We start from the raw sequence: 21,543 nt of genomic DNA on the forward strand, positions 1-21,543 counted from the left end.
AACATTGTGAAAACAGCAGATCTACAAGCTCACAACGCCTTGCGTTGTAGCTCGGCTATTTTCCCAATATTTATCTGTGGAACCATGTCAGACTAAATGTAATGCCTCAACTCCTACAATTACAAGTGCTTGTCAGGGTGGGGGAGTCCCCAGTTCAAATATGATTATGTTGGGGGGGGGGGGGGGGTCCCCAGTTTAAATATGATTATATTGGGGGGTCCCCAGTTTAAATATGATTATATTGGGGGGTCACCCAATTCAAATATGATTCTTTTTGGGGGTCGCGGCCTGAAAAGAAGGTTGAGAACCACTGCGTTAGTATGTGGTTTCGGATGCAATGGAATCTTGAATCTTGAACTACCGTTTAGATTAAGCCACTTAAGAAGTCAAGTATGTGTCAAATCTTCTCTTCCTGTGTGCATCAGTAAATGTAGCATCAGATGCTTATGAGAAAAGTGACTGATTACAGAAACTTCCATTTGCATCTCTGGTATTCCAACACCTTGGTGCAAATAGCAAGTTCATCCTCATTGGGTTACTGGAATGGCAGGGGAGCGTGGGGAGGTTGTCTACACCAGTGTCTCTCAAAGTGGGGTCCGGGGACCCCCAGGGGTCCTTGAGGGAGTTCCAGGGGGTCCCCAACAAAATATGTTAATATAGCAACACAATCATTTGAACCACTTTAACCATTTATAATTTGGCTATTCAAAAATAGCAGATATACAAGCTCATCGCGCGGGCGCTATGAGCTTGTAGATCTGCTAAAAAAAAAAATCGTAAAAGTTTGTGCAAACCTTTCAATATATATGTAATTTTTTAAGCGAACATTTGTAACTCAAATCTTTGCTTCTGGGGGTCCTTGGAACGAAATATTTTGAGACATGTAAGACCCCACTTTCGAGAACCACTGGTCTACACCCTCTCCCCAGACACAACAAGGCATAACAACCAAAGTATATAGATAAATAATTGAAAACAAAACCCTCTGTGAACAATTGTGTAAATGACCTTTGTGATACTGGATATAAAGTGAACAATTATTCCCCCAACAACTGGGACTGGTAAAGAAAAGCAATAGCATTTACAAACGTAACAAGCTCTCCCACTGTGAGCTGCAGACCAACATTGGAACATTGGATTCAAACACCGTAGCAACAGAAGCCTCCATGGTGTGTGTGTGTTGAGGTATGTTTTAGTCATAGTGTGGTTTAAAACGGTTGTCTCTCAGGAGGAGGGGATTCTACATTACACTCCTCTCAGCTGTATTTTGTGTCAAGTCAATCTATGGATGTTCTCCCAAGATGCGTTTCACTCCCTTCTCCCATTCTTTCCCTAACAGAATAAACACCTTAACCACCCAAGCCCTATTTAAATTTTGTGAAAAAAATCAATTTCTAAAATAGACTACAATCTCACAACTCGTCCCATCTGAACACTTAAGTGTTGTGAGCTTGTGAGCTATTTTTTACTTTTCCCCCCGCGAAATAAATAGGGACGCCAAGGGTTAAAAGCGGTTCCGAGAAATGCCCTTTATAGTCGAAGCCTGATGCTGCATTTACAGTATTACAGCTAAAGCAGATTAGCTAAGAGAGATGAGCTTGTCATGAAGCCAAGTCAAATGCTACAAAGACCTTAGAAACAATAATAAAGCATTTTCTTTTAAATATAATATTTTTTTGTCATATTGATCGTAGGAGGGAAAAAAAGCAAACGAGGTCATCATAGCGTCCTGGACTTAATGAGGGCGAAAGGAGAGAGAGAAAGCAAAGCAAGGCATCAGAGCAGAAACCGTTAAAACTCCCAGCCGTGTGCAGCATTATGAAACTACGAAGATTCTGAGGTCATACACGAGAGAAAAAGGCACGCGGGCCTCACCCGTCAGTCAATGAAGCTACATCTCTTGCCCTCACAATAAAACATGGCTGTTAAAACAGAGAAAACAACTCATGCACACACAACTTCATCCACGAGTGGTCGACACACATGGCAACAACTTCATCACAACAACATGACTCGGGTGATATAACAAGCAATGATGTGAGAAACATGAACACCAACAAAAACAAAAAAAACACCAACAAAACCCAACAAAGAGTGATTTGGATATTATGTGACAGCAACATGTGCAAAAGCTCTTTTTTCCCGTTCATCTCGTGTAGAAGCTGATATAATCTATATCATATCTATCTCTCACATGGAGGATAGAGACATTCTTGCGTCTGTGTGGAGGATCCATGAACAAAAAAGGGTCCGGTTTTTGCTAAAGCATCCTGGGATTAAAACCATTTTAGAGGATATGATGCACAGGAAATGTTTTGAATGGAATAGAGAAGATCGGGAAATTATTTAGTTCCTCGTCACCTTACATTCCATCTATAAATCACCATCGTCCCATTTGACTTCCCTTCCATGATTAAGTATTCCATTCCATTGGCTGTTTTCTGTGTATCACAGCCTTTATTGCAAGGATGCCTTTGGGGAAACGGGGCCCGGAAGAAAAAAGGCGCTTCTACGTATCTTCTGTGTACCTTCAGTAAACTGGCTATCAACAGTATAACCATTGGAGAGAATATTATGGCTTTTAAAACAGAGCCCATGGGATCTCACATAGAGTACATGGGCTGGGAAGGTAAGAGGCCTATACAGTCCCAAGCTAAAGCAGCACAATTAAGAATAGCCAGTAATAATAATAATAATAATAATAATGATATTATAAGATCATGTACAATCAGGCACAAAAATAAACAACTCTTTCTTCTAGCTCTAGTTTGAGTCCTTTTTTGGTCTTTGGTGCTGTGGCGGAAAAAGAGAACCGGCAAACATCTAGGGTTCTGGGCCACACGACGATATAGGTCCATCGCGGTCAAGTTTAGATGGTACCAGAAGAACCCACACATTAACAGGGCTCTGGGTGCCCTGTCAGGGCCTTTAGAGTGTTCTGTTAGATATGGTGGCTCCATAGGGACTCAAGTCTTTTTCCTTTTGAATGAGAGAGAAGGCTGCAGTTAGGGAATGGTTTAAGACTCAAAGAAGAGAAGGGCAGAGTGCTAGTCTACAGTACGTATACAAAAATAACTGGTGTTTATCCCATTAAGACGGGAACGCACGTGTCATTTTCAGATTTCTTTGGCTATTGAAAAATAGCAGATGTACAAGCTCGAGCTTGTAGATCTGCTATTTAAAAAAAATCGTGAACATTTGGGCAAATCTTTGAATATATATTTTCTAAAGCGAACATTTGTCAAAAATGTTGTTCCAGGGACGCCCCCAGAAGCAAAGATTTGAGTTACAAATGTTCGCTTTAAAAATATATATATTTCAAAGATTTGCGCAAATCTTCACGATTTTTCAAAAACAGCAGATCTACAAGCTCATAGCGCGGCACTCGGTGCCGTGCTATGAGCTTGTATATCTGCTGTTTTTGAATAGCCAAAGAAATCTAAAAATGACAGAGATGCGTTCACCGGATTGAATGGGTTATGGAAGCCATTGACCTAATCTGAAGATCCTTGAGATGATGAGAACGTTATGTGGTCTCTGTGACGACGTCGATCCTGTACGACTATGTTCTATATGGAGGAGGTACATGGTAGCTGTTGGTCTGCAGACCATCTCAGTCTTCAGGTGAGACGTCTGTTAAGTCTTCTCTGAGTTCCGTTTTGTCATTCTGTGTTCTTTCCAACACTGGACAATAATCATAGGATGATGAAGTGAGGTGGAAAAGTACGCTCTGCTCTTAAGACTCTTTTGTTTCTCCCGGTTGGTACTTAATGCACTGGATGCAAAACTAGGGAGCTAGCTAGTATGTGGGTCTTTTAGATGTCCTCCATTCTGTGCCTGCTTGTTTGGGGCTAATGAAGTCCTAGAAATCTGTTGAATTCTGGTGGTTAAATAGCAACTTTGAGCAAATGCTCTAACTAGCTCTTCACTGTCAAGTTTTCAGGAGTGCATGGTAGGAGACTAGAGGTCTCCTCTCAAAGAAAGTGGGTTTCAGTCAGGTTGTCCTCTTTATGGGGCAGCCGTGAGGTTAAAGCTCCACAATCTGTGCCGGCCGAAACTAGCTCCACACGCCTCATGATCCTTCGAAATCACAGTTCCCATTTTAGGGTCAAGTTCCACCTCTCTAGAAGAAAGTGTTCCAAATAATACACTTGGGGGACCCCAACACGGTTCAAAGGCTTCCATTGGTATTCATAGCTCCCGTCTGTGGTCCATTTCCTGTCCGTCTGAGTGAAGATTTAAGTTGAATTCGACTGGGGGATGCAAACTGATGAGTGAATGGAGGTATAAGCCCCCTCTCTCCCCAGTCTGTGTGTCAGTCAGTGCGTCTGGCGGGCTCAGCAGTGAGTGCCCTCGATGGGCGACAGCGTCAGGATAGTGCGGTCGTTGGAGTAGAAGTTCTCCGGGTCGTTCCACGACCTGAAAATAGGCAGCAAGTGACTGAGTTTTAGCAGTGAGCGTGTGCAGTGAGCAATTTACAGCAGTTGGTGTGTTTGTGGCAAATAAGAAAGGATTGTGAAAAGAGTGCGTGTCAGTGAGTTAGTGTCAGTGTTCATTCATACACCGTCGTATGACAGTGTCACTTGCCGAAAATAGCAGATTTCTGTAGATCGGCTATTTTTGGCAAGTGACACTGTCGTACTACGACTACTATCATGCTAGAGTGAGCTAGGAGTAAGGGTTCAGAGAGTTGGGACAAGGTACAGTACGTGATTATTATTATTAGCCAAAGAACTATGGCTATGTCACAGCTGTCGACACCTGTTGACACCAATGCCGTTGTCATCATAATCCAACTAGACTGGACTGAAGGTGACGTGAGAAGAGAGGTGCATGATGGGTAGAGAAGGTGGTGGTTACTGATGCATGGGATGGCGGTTGAGAATCTCAAGTCTCACGTATTTCAATGCTCAATTCAATGCTACACAATCCCTCTGGCCCCAATTGAAAGACGTAGAGTACTTTAACCCATTAAGACCTGGAACGAATCTGTGTCATTTTTTGATTTGAGCTAAAAAGCATTATTTTACACTTTGGCTATTCAAAAATAGCAGATATACAAGCTCATAGCGCGGCACCGAGTGCCGCGCTATGAGCTTGTAGATCTGCTATTTTTGAAAATGTGTGAAAATGTGCGCAAATCTTTGAATAATCTTTTAAAGGGAACATTTTTAACTCAAATCTTTGCTTCTGGGGGTCCCTGGCTGGAACAAAAACTATTTGGATGGGGGTTGGCGGCCAAATACAAATACATTTTGGGGGTCCTTGACATGAAAATTTTTGAGAACCACTGACATAGAATCATATGTTTTTCAGAATAATGTTGGGATTTAGAAGATATTTGTAGAATCGGCTTCAGGTCTTAATGGGTTAAAGATAAGTACTCTACGTACTGCGTTCTGCGGCCATGTCTTCCCCAAACATGTTTCCAGATTAAAGCCCAATTTTCAGCTGAAAAAGCAGACACTGTTGTGCGACAAAGTATTTGGCTTTAGGGAGGGGTCAAGGTGAGACTTGATCTACTCAAGCAATGATTCAACATAAATGATCGTGAATTAAAAAAAAACAGCCACGAACAGATTCAAAATAAATGATTGCGAATACAAAAACAACAACATTCTCACCTTATAGCTTATAAAATGTAGCGTATCGCTCGCTCACCTATGATTTCCCCGTTGATACGATTTGAATCCTTAAGGCCATGCAGCGCTTGACCATTTAAATATCGTTCCTGCTGCTACAAAAATAGGTATCATAATATCTTCTACAATATATTAAATATATAAATCTAGTATCAAAATCTACGATATTCCTACAGAGACATCACAAAGCCCGTGCAAAAGCAGGGTTATTCCATCAAACGTTCACCGTGTTTCTCTTCATACTTTAGCACACTCTTAGAGACCTCTAGTCGAGCAGGGGGTAATCCACCTGAAACTTTGCAGTTTCTTGTTCTTAAAGGGATAGTTAAACCCCAAAATGACTTTTTTTCTATCGATTAGTCACCCCATGGAGACTTGAATTCATGGATTTTTTTTTTTTTTTGTCGCATTCCTAAGCCAATAATTTGACGACCAAAAAAAATCCATGAATTCAAGTCTACATGGGGTGACGAATCGATAGAATAGTTTTTGGGGTGAACTATCCCTTTAAAGGCTGGTAAATAGCTCCCCAGGGCTCAGCCCAGATGCCGTCTATTCTGCATGGAGGGAGTGAGAGTGAGACTGGTGTGTGTGAGTGAAGCAGCTCTAGAACCACAACAACAACAACACACTAGAAAGGGAAGAGACCAGCCTGCAGCGCGGTGCATTCTGCGCCACTGGATGAAACGAATACCTTAAAACACCAGCAGGGAGGAGTAGAGGGACGGTTTAGAATACTGTGTGAATCTGTCGACTCTCTGAGTGCAGATAAATGACTGATAAGATTACTGATAGATCAGTGGTTCTCAAACTTTAAAATGTCAAGGTCTCCCCTTAACTCTGACAGTGTACAAATGGAACCAAATGGACCCGTTAGGGTCCATTTGGTTCCATTTGTACGCTGTCAGAGTTACAGACTCGTAAGGGCCAATTTAGACGCCCCTAAAGGAACCCAGAGAGTCCCTGGAATCCACTTTGAGAACCACTGTGATAGATTACTGATGTGAGTGCAGATAAAGACAACCGTTTTAAGACCTGGCAAACAGCAGGACAGGGCAACATTAAATAGGCTGATGCAAGAGTTCAATTTGCTGGGGTGATGGATGGGGTGGGGGGGTGGGGGGGGGGCTTTTGATATAGCCCCAACATTTTAGTTGTTCCTTAATAAATCTCCTTCTTTGCTCACTGGCATTCAGCGGAACAGAGAACACACAATCAAGCCAAGAAACAGAGCCGTGGAAAGAGAAACACAAACACAAACAGGCAAAACTTGTGACAAGACAGACAGAGCGCTCACAGGGGATATTAACAGCACATGAATAATTAATCTGGAAACGTTGGAACAACTTTATGCAGATTTCACACGCCGCGGGACAAGGACAAAGAGGCAGAAAAGAGTGGGAAGGGAGGACAGAAAAAGTACAGGGAGAAAAGAGTGTGTGGGTGGCGGGGGGCACAAGTACATAAGTTTTACTTTGTATACAAAAATACCAAAGGCAACAGCAGCACCCATGCAACAAGACAGTCAAGGGCATGCTCGTTTTTGCAAACCGCGGTGGTCTGGAAGGGAGGAGTTTCATCGTATCAAGCCCGATGGAGAATGAATAACGCTCAACTGGAGAACTCCCACCCAGCCCAGAACACTCCAGGTTTCTTTACTGAGCACGCCCCTCGAAAATCGGCCTCTTCTCAGAAGCACATGTACGGTATAAGGCTTCAGGATACGGTAGAAAAAGACAGAGATACAAGAAGTTGCGTGGCTGTTTTGCTCGTACTTCATACGAGTATGAAGTAAGAGCAAAATGGCCACCGTGTGAACATGGTCTGAGATGCTGCGATTTGCACACACCATAGCGCCCCCCCAACTCTGAGTCCCCAGACATCAGTGTCTCTCCTCCTAATTCAATGCCTCTCATCGTGGCTAAGCTGTGGCTAACATTCAACACTGCAGAAGCAGAGCAAGTCAAGCAGCCGGCTACAGTTGGGCTTCCAGTATATGAGAGATATATTTCTAATAGAAGATGTACCGTTATGTAAATACATGTTTAGGGGCTGCACATCTATGGTGTAAATTATAATACAGATTATTGTTTGCTTAATATTGTAATCACAAGTTTTTCTTATCATGCTTATTGGCTATGTTGATTTTGGGCGGGAAAATATGTTTTTCTTTTATCATTTTCTTTGTTGTTCATTGGAACCATATCTTTGGTCAAATGGGGAATGATCTCTGTGAGTCTGATGGACGGGGAGATTGATTGTACAATGTTCCGCTAATTAACCAATTAAGCCTTGTGTGGTGGTGAGGAGAAGAGGGCAAGGACCCAACAGCTGACAAAGAAGATTAATTGCCAAGTTTCACAATTATGTAAATGTGAAACGATTTTTGATTATTTTCAATAACTTGTGAAGCCCTATAGTGTGTTAATCTTCCCCTTCCAGTCATCAAGCATGGTATATAGTACTATAGTACCCCTTATGGCAGTATCCTAGCATTAAGGCCAAACGTGGGGCGCTGAGCCTCACTAGTTCTTTAAGTTCTTTCTTACTGTCATCTGTCTAAGATTTCCTCCTTTGAAGGTAAATGAGAAGGAAGAGGAGCTGATGAGTCGAGAATGTGGTGGGCCAATTGGAAAGGAGAGGGGGGGGGGGCATTTCGCAATAGGAGGGCCGCAATCAGAGGCTATGGTTATTTGGCGGTCCTTGGCATGGAAAAGTTTGGGAACCCCTGGTCTACATTAATCTGGTGTATGTGTTGTATTACAGTATTACAACAGATCTGGGCCAAATTTAAGTTGCTTACATTGTTTTGGCTTTTGTCGCCTGCATGGGAATGTAAGATGGCTGCCGTTGGCTCTTTTAACCCATTAAGACCTGAGGCCGCTTCTAAACATTTTTTAAATCCTAACAGTTTTTCGGAAAAAAATGTAAAAAAATAATTTTCACGATTTTTCAAAAATAGCAGATATACAAGCTCATAGCGCGGCACCGAGATAGCCTAAAGAAATCTAAAAGTGACACAGATGCGTTCCAGGTATTAATGGGTTAAGACAATCTGAATCGACAACTAGCCGTTGTGCCGGGAACAAAGCCGGGAACAAAGCTCAATCAAGCCTAATGTAGTTGAAATGTGATTGATTTTAGTTCATGAATTTATTTCATGACATTTCAGGATTAATTGGAATACATTTCCAAATCTTTTCAAAGCCTTTTAAACAGGCCGACTTCCCCAGGCAACAATAAAAAGGAAATGGATTGCTGCCATAGCGCATTTCCCACCAACTGCTTTCTACAAGGAACTCTGGGCTGAACAACCACTCAAAGTGATGATCCTAAACTGGTAATCATTTCGCCCCAAGGCATAGAAGTAGATCCTGACTAAGATGCCCGGTGATGCTCGCGAGAGGACTGACATAATATATGTGTATCACAAGTTCTCGGACACACATGCTGACGACGGACAGAGAAACACACCCATGCACACACCCACACACACACATATGCACTAACTTTGGGCAAGGCCTAGAGAGAGCGATGCAACACGAACAAGATTGCAACATCTTCATTTACTGATGATGCAATCGATATTTTCTCTCCCGAGCTGTTCTTGGAAGTATCGATCTGTCAGCAGAGAAGGGCTGATCAGGTCAGATAATCAATAATCCTCCTGAGTTGGGATTCAGATGGCACAATGCAGTGACACTCAGCAAACAGCTGACTAGGCAGGCTTCAATGGGAACAGGGGACAGAAAAGGAGCTCGGCCTCGTTTATCTTCCAGACAGACTACAACATGACGTCAGATTGCACATTTATAAACTAGCATGCAGCCAACTGCCCACTCAAGATTCACACTTCGTGTCGTGGACGTTTAACCCATTAATACCTGGAACGCATCTGTGTCACTTTTAGATTTCTTTAGGCTATTCAAAAATAGCAGATATCCAAGCTCATAGCGCGGCACCGAGTGCCGCGCTACGAGCTTGTAGATCTGCTATTTTTGAAAAATCTTGAAAAAAAAGAAATTACGTTTTTTTTCCAAAAACTGTTATGATTTTGATTTTTTTTAAATAATTGCTTCAGGTCTTAATGGGTTAAGAGCTGCTGCTATGAGCAGCTTATCTGAATCCTATTGGAATAACCAATTGTTTCGGAACCATCTCTATAATCAAGAAGCCCGACCCGTTGACCAAGTGAAACATGATCCACAGTGTGGTCTGATTACTGACATGCAGATGTGTGAACTGTCTGTTCACGTTTAAAAGTGCTTTCACAAGAAGCCACCTTGATGTAGAAATAAGGGCTTTCGTTGATAACTACATAGATATGTGAATAACTAGACAGGTCTGCCCTAATGTATGGGCGACATAGACAAGAGAGGTTACTTAGTGTACTATTGAGACCTATTGAGAGCCATGACAGAGTAAATAAGCTGGTCTCCATTCAAAGGCCTTAATAAACATACTGCTTTCCTATACTCCCTGGCTAGGGCCCCTAAACGTCCACACTTGCATACTACCGTATGTAAAAAGCATTGCAATTACATTCTATAGACAGCCACTTGGTTTATATGCTTCAGACTGCATGGGTTGCTGCTATATTATGGGCAACGGTATGCTACTGGATATAGGGACAAACACACCCGTGCGTGGTTAACTCAAAAGGCCCAGACTCCCGTCCTCAACGGCTGAACCAAGTTCAGCCCTTGATGGCTTAGTCTTTGGAGTCCCAATATTTGGTTTCCGGCTTTTAACTTTCATCGCAGCTTAAAGGGCAAGACCACTTCGCTAGAGGTTTGGGTTGTGTAGTTACCTTGCCATGATGTAACTCCAAAGGTGAAGGTGATTAGAAATTGATAATTCAAAGGTATTCTGCTCATTGCATTATATTGTACGGTAAAACAGCTCTCAAAGTCACTCTTTTAGCACGTAAATGAACGCAAACAAAGTTGATTCAGACAATTTAGAGCATCACCAAACCCAGTACCGTTTGTTTTTTTTATAAAAATGTCAACTTCCTGCAGAATTATTTTTATTATAAAAACAAAAAGTACTGGGTTTGGTGATGTTCTATATTGTCTGAATCAACTTTTTTTGCGTTCGTTTACGTGCTAAAAGAGTGACTTTGAGAGCTGTTTTACCGTACAACGTAAGTCAACGAGGAGCATATTTTGAATTATTAATTTCTAAATCAATGGAGAAATATTTTTTGAGTTCACGTCCACCTTTGCTGTTACATCATGGCAAGGTAACTACACAACCCAAACCTCTACCAAAGTGGTCTTGCCCTTTTAATCAGATTCTAAAGACCCCATAACCATGTGCCGTTTCACAGATCACACACACAACTGCAATCGTATACTCTAGATTTGCAAGAGATGAATTACTTGTGTCCAGACTAAAAAAGCCAGAAAGTTCAGCCACGGTGATCAGTCTCTGCTCAGGCAGAATGCCGCCCAAGACACCCTGTGAGAAATCTAAGGCCTGATTATTTGTAGAAGAGAGCGGAGACGAGAGAGAGAGAGAGGTGATGACCAGGACTTAATAAGATCCTTATCACCACTGCGGTCGTCTTCCCCCCACCTGCTGCTGTTGTTGTGGCTGGCAGCGTGGCAATGGTTGGTGCCGGCCTGGCCCGGCTTCATTTGCTCCAGCATGTGGGCCAGGCGGGTACAGCCGCTCTGTCCATGTTGGTAACAGCACAGGGACTCCATACAGCTGAGGGACTGCGCCTGGGCGTCTGGTAGAGACTGCAGAGAGAGAATCAGTGAGGAAGGGGGTAGGAGAGGAGAGGAAAACAAGTGAGTTTGAGGAAAAGTACAGATGGAGGGATGGATGGGACAAAAGGAAGGAAGGAGTGTGGAAGAAAACAAAGGAGAGGAGGAGGGGGGGGGGGCAACAGAGACAATTACAATTCATGGACTCAGCATACAGTAGGTTCACTGTTAAGTTTCTGCAAAATGGTACTTAATAGGATGGATGGTAACACACATGCCATACAAACACTGACACATTCACCAGTTGTGTGAAATTAAGTGAAAATGTTCCATATCAAACGAATCTAAATTATAAAACAAATAGGCAATTGAGGAAATATGGAAAATCAAATGGCAAAAGAGGAAATATGGAAAATCAAATGGCAAAAGAGGAAATATGGAAAATCAAATGGCAAATGAGGAAATATGGAAAATCAAATGGCAAAACAAAGTGATACGTAATGTCTGTAATTTTACACTTGGTTGCATGCTGAAAATAGCAGATCTACAAGCTCACAACAGTAGATCTGCTATTTTCAGAGCATCCGAGCGCAACCAAACATAAAATGACTTGTCTTTTAGTTCTACTGGATCTCTTCTCCACTCGTCCCTCCCTATAACATTTTAGTCTAGTTTTTATTTGTTGATGAAATTGTCAATATATTTTTTACATCTTTCATGTCATTATAAAGCAGAATAGGACAGCTACCTCGGCCCTGCTAGGTAATCCCAACAGATGGGAGACTACAGCCACAATCCTCAGTTAAACAGAACATGGGTTTCCCCAGCCAAGGCAGGATTGAACAGTCTATGTAACTTGCATTTTTTTATTATTTGTAGCCTATTATCAAGACCTGAATTTCTTTTTTAAATAATTGTATTGGTATTCATTAGGATGTACGCTTCAAGCGGATGGACTACTGACTGTTGTTGTTTTCCACAGAATGCTGCTTTTGTCACACGACATACCGTTTATGACAATCTGAAGGACTCTAAACACAAACTAATGTCCTTCTGTCCGGCTGTTTGAGCTGTGATGGATTACTAAGCGATCAATACACAGCCCACAACCAATTCTAGCCGCAACACCAAGGCCATGGACACAAGACGCCTTTTAGTTTAGATTCACAGCACAGGGACACGCCCTCCACCCTTTCATCTGTATTCCCTGCCCTCAACGCTGTTTGCTTTGCTTATTATTAGATTCAACTCTTGCTCTACCGTCGGTATTTCCCGCACGTGATTCGAGCCGCCGTGAGCGTCAGGCTGAATGCCTAATCATGAGATAATTATGCAAAATGAATGGAAGTGCTGCAGAGCGGGGCGGGGCAGGGCTTGAGGGGAAAACGACGGAAGGAGAGTCGATGCCTGGAAGATCAGGTTTCTCTGTTTACCTGTGTCAGCACCGGGGGGGGGGGGGGGGGCAGGGAGAGAGATGTTAGGGGACACAAAGAAAGAAGAGGATGAATAAGAAGAGGATGGTGTCACGGCATGAATTTATACTCGTCGACTGTTCATTGTGTGTTTGGTAAAAGGTATAGTTTTTGTCGCATTCCTAAGACAATAATTTGATGACCGCCGGTGTCTCCGGATGGAGAGTCAAAGAGTCTCCATTGAGTCTCCTACCGGAAACACTGGCGGTCATCAAATTATTGGCTTAGGAATGCGACAAAAACAAATACAATATCTTAGGGGTGTGCCGATATATCGTCCCGCGATATATCGCGATACGATTTTGTGACGATTATGTATCGTAATTTTTTTTTTTTTTAAAACAATTATTTTCAATAATAATGCAAAAACAGAAGTATCTGTTTGAATTTGCTTCCCCCCCATATATTTTCATAAGCTTTTTTTCCCCCCATATATTTTCATAATAAAAAAGTGCAATATCGTATATTGTATCGATATCGTGAGCCCCATATCATGTATCGTATCGTGAAATTAGTGTATCGGCACACCCCTAATATCCATGAATTCAAGGCTCCATGGGGTGAGTAATTGATAGAAAATAAGTCATTTTTTGGGTGAACTATCCCTTTAAATCTGCCACATTTTTCACCCCCATTATGGCGATAAAAAAAAGCCATCAATTTCCTTGTGCTAAAGCCTGTGTGCTTGTTTTGTTGTTGTTGGTGTTAATGACGAGGCATTTCTCTGCATTAAGACACTTTGTTGGTTTGAAGCCAACCTAATGCCTTCTTGGCATCCAGCAGAACACAGACAATATGAGAGAGATGTGAATTATTCTGTCAATACCGCTACATATGGTGCTCTGCAAATGTAACCCGTTTATAATTATAATTATCATGATATAATTCAATTCTACTGCAAAGAGCCACTATTTAATAGTGAAGAATCCATGTTCCATAAGGTAGGCCTATTAAGAATGTTCTTAATTTCTATCTTCTATTATATCAATACATTCCAAGCCAAGGTCTTACAGTACAGCGTCTCCATTGGGTGGAAACCTCATATGTCAGGATTCAAATTCAAAAGTAGCTAAAGTAGCAGATCTACAAGCTTAAAACGCGGTGCGAAGCGACGCGTTTTGAGCTTGTAGATCTGCTACTTTGGATACATTTGTGTGACGCTGTAGTATGATCAAGAAGAACGTTAATTTACAAAAAAATAACACAAAACGTTGCTGCCCGACAGCAATGATATGTAGTGTAGCTTAGTGCTTATTTGCTGACGTGTCCTTGATGTTTTTGATGATTACATGCTGTGAGCCACTGTCGGCCATCCATAAAAGCAAAATGACCCATTTAGCTTAGCTTCACCAACCTGTCAGCTACTGTAGCCGGCAATCAATCCTGACCACAGATTAATTTGTCACCGGGGCCTTATTTACAGTACCGTACTATATTAGCCTTTTCGTGGCCACTGGCCAGACTATATCACTGCATGCACATTTTTTTTGCAATGGCAGATTTGTCTGGTCCCAGGCTACCGTCCTATTGGTTCATCACATCAGTGTTCATTTTGAAAGCAAATTTTGATTTAATTTTAGTCATAGTCTTTTGAATAAATATGTATTTCGTTTTAGTCATATTTTACTAGTCATCTGAAACGTTTTAGTCCACTTAACTTACTGTATATCATAAGATTTTAGTCGACTAAATCTACAGTTAAATGTATTTTGGCGGTGTCTTGATGGCGTTGTAATGGCTGATTTTACACTTGGTTGCATGCTGAAAATAGCAGATCTACAAGCTCAAAACGCGTCGCAGAGCGACACGTTGTGAGCTCGTAGATCTGCTATTTTCAGCGCGTAACACCCGAGCCCAACCAAACATAAAATGACACGTCTTTTAGTTCCACTGGATCTCTTCTCCACTAGTCACTCCCTAACATTTTAGTCTAGTTTTTATTTGTTGACAAAATTGTCAACATATTTAGTCTTAGTTTTACTCATCATAGCTTAGTTTTTATTTAGTTTGTCAGTGAAAAAAGGTAGTCGACGAACATTTTTCGTCATAGTTTCAGTCGACGAAATTAACACTGCATCGCGTCATGAGGACCACCAGAGGTATGAACAGAGATTCTACAGTATGAACGCATGTACAAGTTTCAGGTCCTTGTAAAATGCGGATCTAATTAGGAAACTTAAATTATAAAAATGTATTTATGATGAACCCAATATATATGACTTTGTCACCAAAAGTACAACTTTCAAATCAAATAAAATGTGATAAAAAGGGAAAATAAAAACAACAAACAAACAAACATGGACACAACCAGCCACACATATATATATTTTCATCTGTATGACATAAAATAATAACATAACAAAAAACTGGATTTAAAGAGAAGAAAAACACATGATCAGAACGAGGAACATTCAGGCTCCAATAGTGAGCCACATTACTGTGAGCAGGCAGTGGGGAGACGAGACGACACGGAAACCAACATGCCAACAGCATTCTCTTTCTCTAAATATCACAACCAACGGTCCAGTCAATGGGAGGGAGGGGTGGCTGGGGTATAGGAGCTGAAGGGTGGGGTCAATTATTGCTAGCGGGATGGTGCAGTACTATGGGTGGAAGCAATTGTGTTAGGTTAGCAGGGGTGATGTGGATTCATGGAATGGTCTTATTATACACTTTATGCCTCATTTATGCTCTGTCACTCGCCAAAAATAGCTAATGTAAAAGCCCACAATGTGTCGCATCCTCCACGCAATGTGGCCTTGTAGTTAGGCTATATTCAGCAAGTGTTGCCATGTCGGCTTATTATAAGCGACTTTGGGCTTATTTTTCTGTAAAGTTGCTTGTAAAAATTGGTAGTGGCGGGTTGCGGTTTCTAACTTGTAGTTGCTCATTTACTAGGCTTGCTTTCAAAAAAAGTATTATTTTTTAAACCAGTGGTTCTCAAATATTTTCATTTTTCTTTTGTGCCAGGGAGCATTTATGCTGTTAGAATGTTCAAAAAAAAAATTCCAAATATTCCACATTTTATTGCAAGACGTTTTGAAAATAGCAGATCTACAAGCTCACAACGTGTTGTGAGCTTGTAGATCGGCAATATTCAAATAGCCGATGCATGTAGGTTTAAAGTGCTCACGTGGCCTATTAGTTGCTTCTTTTGGGCTTGTTTTCATAGACCTGGTTTCTTATTTCTCTCACAAAATCTGGCAACACTGTATTCAGCATGCAACCCTGTTGTACAACAAAGTATGACTCGGGGTAAACAAGAAAAGGGGGAGCATGGGGGGGAGAGTTGCAGCATGTATAACTGGGGGAAACATCAATTTTAGTGTTTTTTTGCTTCACACACAGAACAGGGCATTATAGACAACATGGGGGGAGGGAGGGGAAGGATGCAGGGTTGGCTGTAACGTGATGATGTACAGTGCATGTGCAGCCACAGGGGGCAGTATGGAGCTGGTTCTAACACAGTATGGGGGTGGTGGTGATGGTGGTGGTACTACCTAGGGGAGCAGGGGTCTGGGCCGGGGTTGAGCAGCAGGGGGGGGAGGATAAGCAGCTAGCAGGTGCCAATTGGGCTCCCGTGGGCTCCGCCGCTGGGCTTTAACAGGGTCTGGGCTGAATGGGCCGACTGAACACTCATCCTCTTCCATCTGAAGGACACAAGATGCTGACTTGTGAGCTCTGTTAGCCAGCCAGTCAACGCCAGCTGATCGGTCAATCAGCCAAGCCACACAGTCAGTCAGTGGGTCAGTCATACAGGAAAAATAAGCTTGTAAAAAACATTAATAAGCCACACTGCAAACCAGCGGTAACAGGATAGGTGGGCACTTGGGACACCTGGGCACCTCGATGTAAAATTGGCTATTTTGTCCAAAATGTTAAAAAATTAAATATTTGAAAAAATGGTCTTAAGTAATGTAAAGTATACATGATTAAAACATGCTTAAACATTTAACAATTAAGGTCTAATATTTCTACAATTGCTACAAATTGCTACAAAGCCTGTATATCCAGTCATTTTGGGGCATAAACGTGAAGTTGAAGGATACAATTAAGTCTGATAATGATGTACCGTGCATGTTCACATCATTTATACTTTACATACATTTTTTTCCCAAATATTTAATTTTGTAACATTTTGGACAAAATAGCCAATTTTACATCAAGGTGCCCAGATGTCCCTAGTGCCCACCTATCCTGTATCCAAACCGACCCATGAGTTCGGCAGCTCAATCTTTGGTTCAGTTTAGTCAGCCAGCCAACAAAGAAAGGATGGGTGAAACTTGACTAGACTGGTTAATTGGCAATTAAACTGCCAACTAACCAGACTAGTCAGTTAACTGTGACCAGTCATGTGGAAAAACAGTCAGATTTCCACTTTCTATAGTGTTCCAACATACACAGATGCATTCCTAGCCAAAGCTTGTCTCCTTTTTTAAAACTCCTCTCCAGTGACCTCATCTACAACCTTCAAACAATTTGTCAGCAATTTTTTTTTACTTACACAGCATAACAATTTGAAATACGATTGTGACTGGTGGAGACAATCGTGCAACTATTTGACAAGAAGAAGTGCTTGGAGGAAAACTTGTATTTTGAAAACATTTGAATTTGTCTGAGTAGGTCACTGACAGAGGGCTTTAAAATCTACACAGGAGAGGAGACAAGTGAACACTTTGACAAAAAAAATAGTTTTGTATGATAAGAGACAGCAGGAAAAACAACACGAGCAGAGAAACCGGAGCCATATGAAAGTTGTGTCATGGGGGGAAAGAAAAGCTAATTCAAGCAAAGCAAATGGCACGTCTATTAGTGTCCAAACCAATTAACCTCGTGCTAACCTATTAGCACTAAGAGAGCCGACAAGCACTGGAAAGCCTAGACGTACCCCCGAGCCTCTTGCCTCGTGCTAATCTCATTAGAAGAAAACGATTTAACCCACTCAAGCAGGGAACACATCTCTGTCATTTTAGATTTCTTTGGCTATTCAAAAATGGCAGATCTACAAGCTCATAGCGCGGAACATTTGTCAAATATTTTGTTCCAGGGACCCCCAGAAGCAAAGATTTGAGTTACAAATGTTCGCTTTAAAAATATATATATATTCAAAGATTTCCACAAATTTTCAAGATTTTTCAAAAATAGCAGATCTACAAACTCATAGCGCGGCACTATGAGCTTGTATATCTGCTATTTTTGAATAGCCAAAGCAATCTAAAATGACAGAGATGTGTCCTTGGGGATTGAATGGGTTAATATTTCATGAATGATTTTCAATTGTGTGAAAGGTATTATCATTAATCCTTTGATTCAGACACAGCATGCCATAATATATACAAATAGTTCCAGCAACTTCACAAATAACTGAATCCAATTATGAAAATGTGATGGCTTTGCGAGGTGTGTATTATGTATACGTTATTATTATTATCATTATTATGTACATCCCAGAGTCCTGCGTCACACAGACGGTTCTTACGATCAGAAACACAAACGTCAACAGTTTTTCTGCTCATTGTGTTTATGGAAAGACCATTTCCACCTGCGTTATCAATTACCATGAAAAGCACTATGCATAATAAAACAGTCCATTATTATCATTATTATTATTGTTATGGGGATGATGTTTGAATGCCAACTAAATTCAATTCCAGAGCTATCAGTAACAGTGTGAAGTAGGAAATAAAAGATCATGTTTGTTAAATTGAATTCCCAGTTAAGTATCGCAGCCAACAGAACGAGCATGCTGTGTGTACAGTCTTAAAGATTAAAGATACAACTAAAAGTCAAAATCCACCCTCGAATATGACTTTGTTCTCATGATGTCTGACAATGGAGCTCAATGAACGTGAACATGAAAAACTGTTCATGTTCAAGATTTGTTTGTTTTTTTACCCAAGGAAGCTTGGTGACAGTACGTTTCCTCAAGAGAGGATCAACATGACATTTGTTTAGGTGTTATAAAAGCACAGGATCCTCTAGTCATCAGTCTAATTATAATAAGAGTCATAACATGCAACGATAACGTTTGCCAAGCTGCAACTGAAATAGCTACTGCACCATGCAGCCAAGCACAGGGGTGTGCCAGAGCCAGTCCATGCAGCTGAAGGTTGTTCTTCTGTGACGCTCACAGTACAACAGACTGAGAGGTGTGGCATGAAATGTTGTATGTATGTAACCAGCTATTTGACCCAAGACCTGAGGCGATTCTTAAACAATGTTTTCTAAATCCTATCAGTTTTTTGAAAAAAATCGAAAAAAATGTTTTTCAAGATTTTTCAAAAATAGCAGATCTACAAGCTCATAGCGCGGCACTCGGTGCCGCGCTATGAGCTTATAGATCTGCTATTTCTACCATTAGATTTACCATTATTTTATACTTTGGCTATTAAAAAATAGCAGATATACAAGCTCATAGCACGGCACGAGTGCCGCGCTATGAGCTTGTAGATCTGCTATTTTTGAAAAATCATAAAAATGTGTGCAAATCTTTGAATACATATATTTTTTAAAGCTAACGTTTTTTACTCAAATCTTTGCTTCTTTTTTTTTAAAATAGCAGATCTACAAGCTCAAATGAGCTTGTAGCTATATGAGCTGTTTTTGAATAGCCAAAGTATAAGATAATGGTTAAAGAGGTTAAAATCTAAAATGACAGATGCTTTCCCCGTCTTAATGGGTTAACTAGGCACTAGGCATGTACTTAGATGAAATCGCACCATTCTATTGAAGACAAAAGGGTGATTGATTTGATGGACTTCAACCATGCCGCTGAGGTATGATACCTGCATGCTTAAGGGTTATGACTGGTGTAGACGATCATGTGGAACTTGCAAGGGAGAGAGAAGGGGATGATCTCACAGACTGTAGTATGATGATGACTGTTTACAGTACACTGTAAAATCCTGAGTGTGAATTTAAAATCTGACCCTGACCCTACACCGGCAGCAAAAACAAACGACAAAGCAGCCAGAACTTCCGGAAGTCATTCATGTACAGTGGTAGTTGGGCTGCACTGAGCTACATAAATCAGCATGACTTGACAAAAAAAAAGATGAGAAAACTTCAACTACTCAGGCTAAGCTAAGCGGCCCTCACACCTACGTCGCACCACCAATCCGACCGATATGACCATATATGTATATATATTTTACACTCTCGGAGTTAACACACTACCTGCCATCGACGCCTATAGACGTCATTTGGTGTTTTAAGTGATTACGATGGAGGGCGCTCTTTCGCAACCTGCGAGTGATCCTAGGACTCCCGAAGAAGAGTACACCCGGAAATCACGCGATCTAAAAACAATCCAGCCGGTCCGGTCTAATGTTATAGAATTTATAAAAATGTTCTCCGATTTCTTTTTCCAGATTGCGTTTTTGGTGAAAACAAGCTAAATTCAACTGCCGATAACTAAAGAACGGAAGATTGCGGTAACAATACATTTTTTCGGATGAAAAAAAGTCATCTGGTGTTTACATCTTCATTGAAAAAAAAAGATTCTGTGGGTCTCGAAAGATAAGTAAAAATGCTGGCAGTGGCGGATTAATTAATTTCCAGCAGTGAATGTGTTGAAATTGACACTCAGGATTTAGCACCATACTGTACATGCACTGTCACACTGCACATGCTTCAGAAAGAGGAACGCTCTACTCCACTTGACGTGTGATACATACGAAGCACATAAAACCGAGGCCACTTTCTCTAACCTGGGGGATCAAGATGTTGATGTAAACGCATTGTTTACAGCAATTAATGATCCTTCAACCAGAGTTAAGAGAACGGTAGAATACATGCTTTTTTTCTCCCCTGGCAAGATAAACACACCACTATAGGTTTTACTGAGTCGGGATCCTTAATGCTTTCAGAACACCTTAGTCAGCGTTCATTTATTCATTCGCTGTGGTCCTCCGCTCCGTTCCCTCGTGCATTGGGAGGCGGTGTGACAGACAGCGGTGATTAAAGCGGGTCTCGCAAGGTCAACGTTCCACGGAGAATGCCAGACATTCAACGGGTGCAAACTAAGGCATCCAAGTCGGATGTCCACATGCAGGCGTTTACAACACGACATCCTCCGAGGCTTGTCGCAGACAGAACGCTGATTGACATGTCCAGGGCATGCAGTCACAGCAGGCGAGACAAAACAACGAGGCCCCGTTCCGACGCTATAGCACACAAGCTGTCCCTCCAAATCTTCCTCCTTCGCCCCCGTTTCTGATTGGTTTACTTTTCAGGATGTTAAAGGCACAGTCACGGATCTAAGTCAAGTGGATGAGAAAGCACCACCGTAGGACGCTGGTCTTTCTAGATCACGATCTAACCAATGGGAGAGGGCTTGGATTCCTTACCTCAGTCAGTAAGAGATACAGTATATAAGAAACCAGAATAAAATGGAAGTAAAGGAAGGAAGGAAATGGGAGGATTTAAAGCCTGATTTATACTTTGTTGTATGAGGGCAATGCATGCCGAATACAAGCCCATCCACATGGCTCATAAAGCGTTGCATCGTAATGTCATACGATGGAGTATAAATCAAGCATAAGAAGGTAGATCTACCCAGGAGAAGATCTTATAGAGCATCGCAGTTCCCGCCCACTTCCTGGTTTTTCGTGGTGCCGGAAGGAAAAGCTCAATGCATTTTTCCCATTGACATTTCCAAAAATATTTATATCAATGAATTTAAGCCTAGAATCAAGCCAATAAAACATGACCATC

General features: G+C 41.5%; 1 protein-coding gene across 1 annotated transcript in view; it reads right to left on the reverse strand.

The window, feature by feature from the left end:
* Positions 1-1,622: 1,622 nt before the first annotated feature.
* Positions 1,623-21,543, reverse strand: part of atp11b (ATPase phospholipid transporting 11B) — an 88,261-nt gene continuing 68,340 nt past the window's right edge. Inside the window, exons 29-30 of the mRNA XM_080431213.1 lie at positions 11,223-11,389; positions 1,623-4,419 (exon numbers count right to left, since the gene is read on the reverse strand). Of these exons, the coding sequence (XP_080287339.1) occupies positions 4,338-4,419; positions 11,223-11,389 (249 nt within the window). The 3' untranslated portion in view covers positions 1,623-4,337. The remainder of the gene's footprint in view (positions 4,420-11,222; positions 11,390-21,543) is intronic.

Source organism: Gymnoscopelus braueri (genome assembly GCF_963280865.1).
Source record: "Gymnoscopelus braueri genome assembly, chromosome: 6".
In the NCBI taxonomy this organism is placed as follows: domain Eukaryota; kingdom Metazoa; phylum Chordata; class Actinopteri; order Myctophiformes; family Myctophidae; genus Gymnoscopelus; species Gymnoscopelus braueri.